Genomic DNA, 12,030 nt, shown 5'->3' with positions numbered 1-12,030 from the left:
CCTCTCAAAGGGCTCCCGATCACTGGAACAGGAGGCAGGAGGAACAGGTTGATTCGTTTCCTACAATCTGACAGACACGGCAACACGTGGAGGAGAGGAGGAGTGGAGGAGAGGAGGAGTGGATGAGTGGAGGAGAGGAGGAGTGGAGGAGAGAATGAGTGGAGGAGTGGAGGAGTGGAGGAGAGAATGAGTGGAGGAGTGGAGGAGAGGAGGAGTGGAGGAGAGGAGGAGAGAATGAGTGGAGGAGTGGAGGAGAGGAGGAGAGAATGAGTGGAGGAGTGGAGGAGTGGAGGAGAGAATGAGTGGAGGAGTGGAGGAGAGGAGGAGTGGAGGAGAGGAGGAGAGAATGAGTGGAGGAGTGGAGGAGAGGAGGAGAGAATGAGTGGAGGAGTGGAGGAGAGGAGGAGTGGAGGAGAGGAGGAGAGAATGAGTGGAGGAGTGGAAATGAAATGTTTAAACTGGGTTCTACATCTGAGAATCATCTGGTTCAGAGACTTTCGGGAAGAGACCGTTTCCATTGACCCAACAGGAGGTTTACTGAGTTTTGTCTGTCCTTCTGTTTTTAAGAACAGGACACAGTGCGATTAAATGACCTGGATCATGACAATAAAAACACTCGCGGATCTCGCTGCTGGTTGCAGATGTTATTTTACGTACGGGTTTTGGTGATTTAACTCCATTTGGAGAATGAGGTTGAGTTGCAAACAACAGGTGCTGAAAACACATTTTTGTGTGTAAGGTTAAATTGCTCGGCGAGGACTGCAGCTTTTGTTCATTTAGTTACATCACAATCCGCTCTGGAACACATTTGTTAAACTCCTCCAGGAGGATCGACTCTGATCATCCAGTGAGGTACTTTACCACCATTTGTCAAACAACACTCTTCTCGTGTGAACTCCACAAACGTCTGCTTGGCAATTTTATCTTTATTTCTACATTTTTGCTGATAGGCTTCAGGGACAAGTTCATATGCTTGCAACATGTTTTTTTTTTACAATCTCGTAGTCTAAACTCTGCTCAATAGATAAACTGGAGCAAACCTTCTGTGCATTCCCTGAAAGTTTTCACTGTAACAAAAGTGACCAAAACCCTTTTGGACAATTTAACACGCCGGCTATGCGCTCAAAAGCACTGAAATAAGAGTCGACTTCGGGCTAATGTGACGTGTTTGCTGATGTCAAACCCAGAAGAAGACAAGTGAGCGTTGGTTTATGGATACGGGCGTAGGAGCAGCAGGTGACCCTCTCTCCAGCTCAAAGAGCTCTGATACGGAGATGCAGAGCCTCCACGTCCAGCTCTTTGCCCCGAGGCTCCGCCTCCTTTATACAGAGTGTTAGGTGGAGATTCTCGGTGGACGTAGCTGCTGGTGGGTCGGAGACCAGGGCAGGTTCCACATCAGCGGCGAACACGCCAGCAACCTTCAACACATTCGCAGCCGCCACCAGTGCAGCCTCCTCCGCCTCCCCCCTTCCTCCGCCTCCCCCCTCCTCCTATATAATAATATGACCATCAGTGTGTGAATGTTCTCCTGATGGCAGCACCTTGCATGGTGATCTGTCTCGTGAATGAGAAAAACCCTGTTAAAGCGCTTTGAGACCGAAAGGTGATAAAACTATACAAGTACAGACCATTTAAAACACTGATAAAGATAAGCGCTAATATTATTAGTCACAAACTGGACCTTAAATTAGTGTTGTTGTTTAACCTGATGACAAACAAATCACAACACAAACTGCATTCAGTCACTGTTTTGTAACTTTTGATTAAAAGTGCATAGATTGTTTTTTTTAAATCACAACCAGAAAATCCAATTTCATAAGCAAAACTCTTGAGTTCTGTGACCAAAACTAAGAGCAAATTTGTTTGCAGTGAAAATATATATTTTTTTCTCAGTTCATGTTTTTACATACAAAGTGGATTTTGCAATTGCAGTGCGAGAAATTTGTTCTTTAGTGGGAACTAAAAAACTGAAACGGTAAACTTGAACCTGAACACATTAGAGCATCTTGATTTATTAAAAAAAAAGAATTAACCTCGACACAAGACAGGAACTGAATGAGAACTGTTGTTTGGAATAAAGTAATGAACATAAAGTCCTCTGACTGGCTGATTTAAGGGAGTGATATAATGTGTTAAAGCAAAACATAATAGGGGTCCCACATTTATACTCTGTAGCAAAGAGATGCTTTACTGCTTTGATACTTATGCACTTATTGTAAGTTGCTTTGGATAAAAGCATCAGCTAAATGAAATGTAATGTAATTTAATACTTTAACCCCCTCCTCACATACAGTCAAATGTACTTTGTGAGACACATGAAAATGACTGAAACATTCTTCTGACTAAAGCAGCTGCAGGTGACACATTCAGGCATCCAGTCGTGACACAAGACGAGTCGCAGAAAATGTTTCAAAGTCTATAAGAAAACTGGTTTAATTCAATCAAATCACTGATGACATATATTTATATATAAAAACAAAAAGAATTAACAAAACACTATGACAGAAAAGAAAAGGATGACGACACTGAAGATCTCCTCTCCTTGTGGCCAATTAAAGGAGAATTACAGTTGATTTCAAAGCGTTTACTGGGTGCATCAACGTTGACACATGGTAAACCCGAATCTTTACAACAGAGGTGGAGGGTGCAGAAAAAAAGAAAACAAAAAGCGTACATGAGCTTTCCAAACACACTTTTTGCATGAATTATTAAGTGTTTGTTTTCAGTCTGCTTCAGATGCCAATTTACAATTCATTCCAGCCATTTTGTGCACCGAATCAGGGATCTCACTCTTGCCGGCTGATTAAATCACTTTCATATCTATCGGCCAGTTTTGTTTACATGCAAATCCTGGATTCCACAAATCTCTATGACAGATGTGAGCAAAGTTAAACTTCATCATTACTCGTGGAGCTACAATAGACACATTAATGGGAAATGCACCAAGTTGAAGTAAACCAGAATTTTCCTTTAATATGGACACTTTTCTTCCTGTAGCACATTTTACATGGGGAGTTTTGTGCTGATGTAAAGTAGGAGGATGAGAAGGACTAACGGGGCTCAGTTGGTTCTCGCCCTCAAGTCTTTGAGCGGTCATCAACCATTTGTAGCTCCAACTAACTCGATGTCAGTCAGCCACTGGAGACAGAGCTTGGTGGAGGGATTCTCCAGCCGATGTTCACTCTGACGTTTTAGTCTGTACATGAAGTCGGGAGGACCAACTTAGAAACCCATGCCGCCGCCCATGCCGCCCATGCCGCCCATTCCACCCATGCCCCCCATGCCTCCTGGCATTTCCTTCTCTTCCTTGGGCATCTCCGTGACAACGGCCTCAGCAGTGGAAAGCAGCGACGCGACTCCTGCAGCATCCAACAGGGCCGTCCTCACCACCTGCAGAGGAAGGAAGGAAGTACAGCCCGTTATGACCAGGTGACCACAGGACTTCAGAATCTTCTCACTAAAGAAACACTTAGCAGGACTTGGTTGAAGCACCATTGGTAGCTAGTTCAGCCTCAAGTCTTCAGTATGGCGTGGCAAGCTTTGCACAGCTGCATTTACAGATTTATTGTCATTCTTCTCTGCGGATCCACTCGAGCGTTCATGTTGGATGGGTACCATTACTGGCCAGCCCATTGTTAGGTGTCTCCAGAGATTGGGTCAGGGCTCTGGCCAGGCCTGGCTTTCATGGGTCATTCACTGATGAGAGGCTTCCGTCTGGCCACTATGCCATAAAAACAAGATCTGTGCAGAGTTCCCACTCCAAGTCAAATGTCAATTTCTCTTAAAAGCTGAAATTCCATGACCGGTACTGAACAGGAAAAGAGGCTGTGTTGTGTGCGCGGACAAGATAGCGTCATTTGTTAAAAAACAGGCTGCACATGCCGACATTGAAATAAATTAAATCCATGTCTAAATACTGATTGCAGAGGCAAAGATATTATCTAACAATAATGGTTATTAGCTCATAACCTAATAAGCTACATTTTGTATTTCGGTCAGTGACCACTAACGCTACCAAACATGCAGACCGACAAGAACTCCCTCACTAACGTTATGGCTCCATATAGGGAATATATAAAATTTTAATAAATGGCAACTAAAATTTAAACATGCAAACAAAATTCCCTAGAGTCCCCCGGTGTCCCCGGGTGTTCCCTGTGTCCCCGGGTGTTCCCTGTGTTCCCGGGTGTTCCCGGGTGTTCCCTGTGTTCCCTGGTGTTCCCCGGTGTTCCCGGGTGTTCCCGGGTGCTCCCTGTGTTCCCCGGTGTCCCCGGGTGTTCCCTGTGTTCCCGGGTGTTCCCCGGTGTTCCCTGTGTTCCCTGTGTTCCCGGGTGTTCCCGGGTGCTCCCTGTGTTCCCCGGTGTCCCCGGGTGTTCCCTGTGTTCCCGGGTGTTCCCCGGTGTTCCCTGTGTTCCCTGTGTTCCCGGGTGTTCCCGGGTGCTCCCTGTGTTCCCCGGTGTCCCCGGGTGTTCCCTGTGTTCCCGAGTGTTCCCCGGTGTTCCCTGTGTTCCCTGTGTTCCCTGTGTTCCCGGGTGTTCCCGGGTGCTCCCTGTGTTCCCCGGTGTTCCCGGGTGCTCCCTGTGTTCCCCGGTGTCCCCGGGTGTTCCCTGTGTTCCCGGGTGTTCCCCGGTGTTCCCTGTGTTCCCTGTGTTCCCGGGTGCTCCCTGTGTTCCCCGGTGTTCCCGGGTGCTCCCTGTGTTCCCCGGTGTCCCCGGGTGTTCCCTGTGTTCCCGGGTGTTCCCCGGTGTTCCCTGTGTTCCCTGTGTTCCCGGGTGCTCCCTGTGTTCCCCGGTGTTCCCGGGTGCTCCCTGTGTTCCCCGGTGTCCCCGGGTGTTCCCTGTGTTCCCGGGTGTTCCCTGTGTTCCCTGTGTTCCCGGGTGTTCCCGGGTGTTCCCGGGTGCTCCCTGTGTTCCCCGGTGTTCCCCGGTGTTCCCGGGTGTTCAGAAGTTACTTTCCTTGACGTAGTGACAGTCCTGTATACCAAAGCACTAAATGAGTTGTGCAGTGAACTCTACGAACCTCTGAGGATTGCAGTGTTGTACGTGTACTCTACCTCCACGTGTGTGAAAGAAACACAAGCGTGAAGTGCATCTTTGGAAGTGCTGCAACTACTGCACGACATGCTGCATTCCTCGGACCCAGTATGTGGCAACGCCGACCCGGTTCAAACTCCAAAACTACAAACCAGGCGTGAGGAAACAGTGAACACTAAAACATGCCTTTTAGTTGCTTTCTCCTGAACAACTGTTTCCTGAAGCAGAAAGAGAAACATCCTGATTTCATGTCATTGGCTCCACGGTACCTTGGTGGGATCGATAATGCCCTTCTCCACCATGTTGACGTACTCTCCCAGCATGGCGTCGTAGCCCAGCTCAGCTGATCCCTGCAGGATCTTCTCCACCACGAGAGAACCGTCCACACCGGCGTTCTTGGCGATGGTCATGGCAGGAATACGGAGCGCCCGTCTGATGATGTCCACGCCTGTTTGGAACGAGAGTCACATTCAAGTTAAAAAGTGTACATGGAACCAACATCTTGCTGTAAAGACGGCTGCAGTACTGAAACTGTCAACCCGGGACTGGTGCTGCCGGTTTGAAGAGCCCGTCCATCACTCACCGATCTTCTGGTCAGCATTGACAGCTTTGACGGTATCGAGGGAAGGGATGCAGCGCAGCAGGGCACAACCCCCCCCCGGTACGATGCCCTCCTCCACAGCTGCCCGGGTGGCGTTCAGAGCATCTGTCACACGGTCCTTCTTCTCGTTCACCTCCACATCACTCGTTCCTCCGATCTGAAACAAAGCAGAGATATTACAACTTCCTCTCCAGCAGACGGGTGATCAGAAACCGGCAGCGAGTCGAACCTTCAGCACGGCCACTCCGTCCGACAGCTTGGCGAGCCTCTCGTTGAGTTTCTCCTTCTCATAGTCACTGGTGGTGCTCTCCAGCTGCTCCACGATCTCCGCGGCCCGTTTCTCCATTTCAGCTGAGCTGCCTCCTCCTTTCAGCAGCAGCGTGTCATCTTTACTGATCTGCACCTCACCGACTTTGCCAAAGTCGTGAGCCTGGATGTCCTCGAGGGTCAAGCCCAGCGCCTCATCTCCAAACACCTGCAGAAAGGAAGATAAAGAAATCAAGTCATACTGTCAGATGGACCTTCAGATTCAGATTTAAAAATAAGAAGTTGGTTGAGACTGAAGAAGTGGACCTACAGTGCCCCCGGTGGCGACGGCCAAATCCCTCAGCTGATTTTTCCTGTTGTCACCGAAACCTGGAGCTTTAACAGCGACTACCTGAAGCCCAACCTTGAGCCTTAAAATGGAAAAAAAAAAAAAAAAAAAAAATTCATTCAAAGAGTAATTTCAGTATAAAATGATGCATCATATTGTTATGTTTGCTGAGTGGCGATATATGATATACATCTCGGTATTTTATACAAGTTATATAAATGGATTGAACATTCATTTGTGAAGCGTCACAAGCACTTGAATTAAAACTGTGTGATCAAAATGAAAGATAAATGCAGGGTAAGTAGCCCCCTGACTGTCCTGCTTGGTGGGTTTTATATTTAGTTATTCCTCCTCTTCCTTTAGTTTTAATGGAACACGTAACTAACAGTTCATTTGACAGTCTCAGATCATTTGAATCGCGGCTCCACATTATAAAATAACCCGATCGTTAACTGCTCTGGCCGAAGAGCTGGATTCTGGCTCCTCCCCTTAGCCCAAAGCATTAGCATTTCCCAGCATGCCTTAGTTCTTCCATTGTACCTTTTGCAAATAAAGCAACTAAATAAATAGGTTGAAATAATATTTACTTTTTAGTGATAATGATAAGTGTACAAGATGGTAACGGACATATTTATACTTTCCTACCGCTGAAAAGTAAGAACCAAAGTACGGTATCCTTAGAAACAGCGTAACAGTTGGTGCTTGAAATGATAAGAAAACTCTAAATAAACAATGTAGTCTTTTACCATATCTCTGAAGAAAAAAATATCCGCTATGTGGTCCAAACTTAACATATTCCACAGCCCCTAGTTTTAAGTGAAGGAAGAAGCACAGCGTACCTGTTGAGGACCAAGGTGCTCAGGGCCTCTCCGTCCACGTCCTCAGCCACGATCACCAGCGGTTTGCGGTGCTGGTTGGCAATTTCCAGGGCCGGCACGATGCTCTGGACACTGGAGATCTTCTTCTCACTCAGCAGCAGGTAGGCATCCTGGAACTCACACTTCTGGCCTGATAAGACACACAAATCACATTTCAAGTCCCCTCATGACAGTCATTAACCACATGAAACTAATTTGTTCATTAAAGTACGTTCAAAAATCAAGTACAGATTCCAAATAGTTTCAAAACTGGAATACGTTTCAGTCCATGCTGCCTGTATTTCAGGACGTCCGTGTTTTTAAATCATTTGTCGATGCCTATTTTTTACCAGTGCACATTAATAAATTCAGATAGTTGCAGTAGTTGTAGCATGCAGCCGAAGCCAGGGCACGTAGCTTTACCTTTAGCAGTGTTAATGAAGTAGGGCGAGATGTAGCCACGGTCAAACTTCATGCCCTCGATGATCTCCAGCTCGTCGTGCAACGTCTTCCCGTCCTGAGATGTAAAGTAAAAATAAAAGGAACTAGTGGTTATTTAAAGGTCCGACTCAAAACCAGGTGATGACGTCTTCATTGGAGGCGTAAACGAGTCCCATTAACACAGTACATACATGTACAAACTAACCTTGACAGTTATGACTCCTTTGCGGCCGACTTTCTTCATGGCATTAGATATGAGGGTGCCGATCTCCACGTCTCCGTTGGCTGAGATCGTAGCAACCTGAGGGATCACATTCAAGTTTCAATCTGGGATGTTTTTCTGGCCACTAGAGGGCCAGCAGAAACACGTGAACACAACATGCCCATACCTGTGCGATCTCCTCTGGGGTGGTGACGGGCTTTGAAAGCTTCTTCAGTTCATTGATGACAGTTTGCACAGACATCATGACGCCTCGGCGGATCTCCACGGGGTTTGCTCCTTTGCTGATGGTGTCGAAACCTTCCTTGGCGATGGCACGAGCCAGGACGGTGGCGGTGGTCGTCCCGTCTCCGGCTTCCTCGTTGGTGTTGTTGGCCACGTCCTGCACCAGTTTGGCACCGATGTTCTTGAACTTGTCCTTCAGCTCGATGCTCTTGGCCACCGTAACGCCGTCCTTGGTGACCTTCGGGCTGCCCCAGCTCTGCTCGATGATGACAGTGCGACCCTGAAACGAGGCAGAAAGTGGTGAGATGAAGTCCTTGTGCGACATTACCTGTGGATTTAGTTTTATGATAAGCCGTATGAAATGCTCTGAACCTGCCCGTTCAGCATGTGGTAAATGTGCTTAATTTGTTCTTCTAAGTGTTTTTTAATTGTTTGTAAAAAGATGAATATTCAATTTTGTAAAAGCAAAATGCACCACCACCAAAATGTGCGTGAGCACACAAGGAGGCGGCTCGTTTCTAAGGTGGAACCGTAATCATGTATATTTCTGTTGCTCTCATAAAGTTAACAAGAGAACTCTGTTATTTTCAACAGTTTTTAGAGATTATTGAGATCAAGTTTGATCATCCGACTTTGGTCACAACATGGTCTTGGAAATGTTTCACAATAAAAGCCTTTTTAAGAATTGAGGGGTTTCTGTCTATTAAAACGCTAGAGGGCTTTTAATTTGAAATAATACAGGAAGGGTTGATTATGGGAAGAGAATATATGCCATCGGGATGTGTTTGTTTTCCTTCTTAGCACTTATAGTGTGTTCATGAAGGTAAATTAAACAACAAGTAGTTCTGATCCAGAGATCTGATTGGTCAAATCATCATGACATCACACCCTGCTCATCACTAGAAAATATAGAATTAGAATAGAGTTTCATATAATATGTAATATAATGTAGTTTCTACTTGTTATAGTTCTATTAAATGACCCATTTGGTGAAGTCGGGTCTCTTTTGGTCCTTTTTGGTCGCTCCAAGCACCCGTACCGTAACACCACGGATAGTCACGCACTTACAATCCTAGAGGAGGCTAGCTGGACCGGTTTGGTTTGAACACATGACACGGAGCTAAAATGTTAAAAACACAGGAGTCCATGGATATCTTTGTTCATCAGATATCTTTGTTCATCAGATATCTTTGTTCATCAGACATCTTAGTTCATCAGATATCTTAGTTCATCAGATATCTTAGTTCATCAGATATCTTTGTTCATCACATATCTTAGTTCATCAGATATCTTAGTTCATCAGATATCTTTGTTCATCAGATATCTTTGTTCCTCAGATATCTTAGTTCATCAGATATCTTTGTTCCAACCAGACTGAACTAGCTGATCAGTTTAGTGTTTCTATGTTCTGTATTTATTCAGTTGGAGACTAGAAATCCTCTCTGTTGCTACGGTGGTTGCTAAGGGTCGGACTACTTCCTGGAGTAGTAAACATCACATACGTTACATAAGAGTCTACTGACGGGACTGATTGTTTTCCAGTTGTTAGTCATACATTGCCATGGATGTATTGCCATGGAAACAGATCACACTAACAAAAAGTTTTATATTTAGAGAGTGAATTGCTCCACAATATGAACACATGTAGATTACATGTTTTATTTAGTTGGTAACTTGTTGTTTAATCGTAATATTACACCGGAGGCTGTTTTAACGTGATTATTGGTGCTTCAGTGATGCGGTCCGGACCGAGGCGCTGACGTCTGTAAGCACCTCTGAAGTGTAATATTGCTTAAGTACAGTATATCTGCTCATCAGGACAACAGTGGTTTGAAGGTGAAGCTGGAATAGTTACCTTCGGGCCCATGGTGACGGCCACGGCGTCAGCCAGCAGGTCCACGCCCTGCAGCATGAGGGCACGAGCATCAGCACCGAACTTCACGTCTTTAGCGTAGGCTCGTGTGAGGTGAGGAGCAAGCGCTCGGCTCACCGGCCTCATCTGCCTCATGACGGTGGGTAAACGAAACATCTCTGTGGGGGGAAGCACAGAGATGGCAGAAATAATCACTGAAATTTACCACAGAGGAGTCATTAAATCAGAAGAATCAAGACTGCTTGTTCATATCACAAGAATCTCAGATAAAAGACACCGAATCATTTCACAACCTCACAGATTTCTATGTAAACTGCACCCCATGGTGGTCACAGGTGGTCAGATGAAGCCAGTAAATGAATAAATGAACATCAGTTCTATTAAAAAGTGGAATCAAAACCAAAAGTAAACCATTTGTTTTATTACTAATCTGTATATTAGATAGTTGTTAGTTTAGGTCAGTCATACTTTCCCAACCCGTCTGGGAAAATTGTCGGCTTCAGTTTGCAGATCACGTTTAGCTTTCTTAATAATATGTGTCTTTTTTTTTAATAAATAACAGCAACAACAAACCAATTATAAAATAATGCATCACAATGACATCAGAAGACAAGAATAATACAGAAAATGTAATAAAGTACTCAAGTTTAGCATTTGATAAATAGGTCTTTATTGGAGTAGCATGTGTAAGTTTGTACCACAAAATAAAATATAATTAATAATATATAACTCAAAAGCTTTTACAAAAGTATAAGACAAGGGGAATTCAGAGTTAATAAGTTAACCAATAAAAGGACCTCAACATGTGGGTTGATAGTTCAACCTGCGCTGAGAATATTTAACAAGCATTTTGGGCTTTTTTTGACCATTGTAATGAAAATGGTTGTTAGCTGCAGCAACAGATACAAACACACAGTGATCTTTGTGACGTCAACGTTACATATTGGGGGGAAATGCACTGAAATATCAGCTACTCCTTCTAGTTGACTTTTCTGGTTTTATGAACCACAATTTCCCTATTTTTTGTGTTTGGCTGAACAACTATTTCCAAAAAGCTATTGAGCATTAGTCATATTAAACGTAGATGTGGAGGTTACACGTTGATTTAAAGTATTTTCCTCCAATGTAACAAAAGATTAATTTTGCTTGCAAATTATGTCCATCAGAATATACTTCCGTCGTCTTGGACTTTTTTGGGGGGATTCATTTTAATAATGAAGAATCCGATTAGTCTTTATTGGCGTTGATCGTGATAGGATTAATGAATGCCCCCCTCCCCCCCACTCTTCAGGTCGTGCGTCACAAGGTCAAATTGTAAAAGCATGTGCGGAAATGCTTGTCCATCCCGGCCAGCTCAACCCGACCGGAGACACACACCGTCAACATGACTCAACACTGCTGCTCATCGGGCTTCTCCACGGCGTTGGTAGTTTTGTAAATCGACACGTGACCCAAACTAAAACACCCTATGTGGATGAAAAGGTGTCGTGCAGTGACAGCTGGCCATCTCCTCGGAGTCTGCTGGAACATGGAGCATGCACGTCTTTGCAGTAGAGAAGACAAATCCAGTAGCTGAGCGCCATTAAAGCTATTAAAAACCAGATCCCTAAAATAATCTACTGGAAAAACCCTTTTCGGAAGAAAATGTTCACGTACCTGGGAGGTGAAGGGCTCGTGGCTGCTGCTGGGCTGCTCGGCGGAATGATCTCAGGCTGAGGGAGTCGTGGAGCTGCAGAGAGGGGACCGCACATGGCCTTATCACATCCGGGTTAGTCACCGGCCAGCCCCGGACCATGGATAAAGAACATTTACCTTCAATAAGGGTTTCATTATTAAAACAATTCTAACCAAACAAGCACAAATGCTTCACTAAATTATACCGATCTAAAACACAATATCGTAATTGATATGCACACCTCGTGTGCTGTGATATGTTCTTATAGTTTTAGTAATGCTCGTTCCCGGGTTAGGGGGTTACAGACTTTTCTGGCGTGCCATTGGAGGAAAACAAATAAAGGTCAAAGTTGACATTGTGCAATATTGCCCCATCACGGAACATGTGAAGGAGAGAAATCTCTAAAAACACAGTTTGAAAGTCACTCGTACTTATTTTGACTCCACCTGTACCACATATGTAAATATAAAATAATATTTTGCTATTAGCATTTGGGTTGTCGGAGAACTC

The 12,030-nt window shown here is 45.0% G+C and overlaps 1 protein-coding gene across 1 annotated transcript; it reads right to left on the bottom strand.

Annotated features, from left to right (window-relative positions):
* Positions 1 to 2,403: 2,403 nt before the first annotated feature.
* hspd1 (heat shock 60 protein 1) lies at positions 2,404 to 11,597 on the bottom strand. The gene is made up of 11 exons (XM_069177372.1): positions 11,502 to 11,597; positions 9,828 to 10,003; positions 7,917 to 8,252; positions 7,733 to 7,828; positions 7,510 to 7,603; positions 7,069 to 7,237; positions 6,212 to 6,311; positions 5,864 to 6,109; positions 5,617 to 5,791; positions 5,303 to 5,481; positions 2,404 to 3,390 (listed from the first exon to the last, which is right to left on the bottom strand). The coding sequence occupies exons 2-11, from the start codon at positions 9,999 to 10,001 to the stop codon at positions 3,223 to 3,225; spliced, it is 1,737 nt and encodes a 578-aa protein (XP_069033473.1). The 5' UTR covers positions 10,002 to 10,003; positions 11,502 to 11,597; the 3' UTR covers positions 2,404 to 3,222.
* Between the last annotated feature and the right edge of the window lie 433 nt (positions 11,598 to 12,030).

Source organism: Embiotoca jacksoni, unplaced genomic scaffold (assembly GCF_022577435.1).
Source record: "Embiotoca jacksoni isolate LCO1_2020_lvr unplaced genomic scaffold, fEmbJac1.0.p SCAF_72, whole genome shotgun sequence".
In the NCBI taxonomy this organism is placed as follows: Eukaryota; Metazoa; Chordata; class Actinopteri; family Embiotocidae; genus Embiotoca; species Embiotoca jacksoni.
Note: the sequence above shows the minus strand (reverse complement) of the source record. Positions and strands in the feature narration are given on the sequence as shown.

Bases quoted from the DNA above. Each gene is read 5' to 3' on its own strand.
- hspd1 (XM_069177372.1), bottom strand. From the start codon at position 10,001: ATGTTTCGTTTACCCACCGTCATGAGGCAGATGAGGCCGGTGAGCCGA. The intron at 7,238-7,509 runs GTAAAGCTACGT...GTGTCTTATCAG, and splicing joins CTTCATTAACACTGCTAAAG to GCCAGAAGTGTGAGTTCCAG. The intron at 6,110-6,211 runs GTAGGTCCACTT...TCCTTTCTGCAG, and splicing joins CCGTCGCCACCGGGGGCACT to GTGTTTGGAGATGAGGCGCT.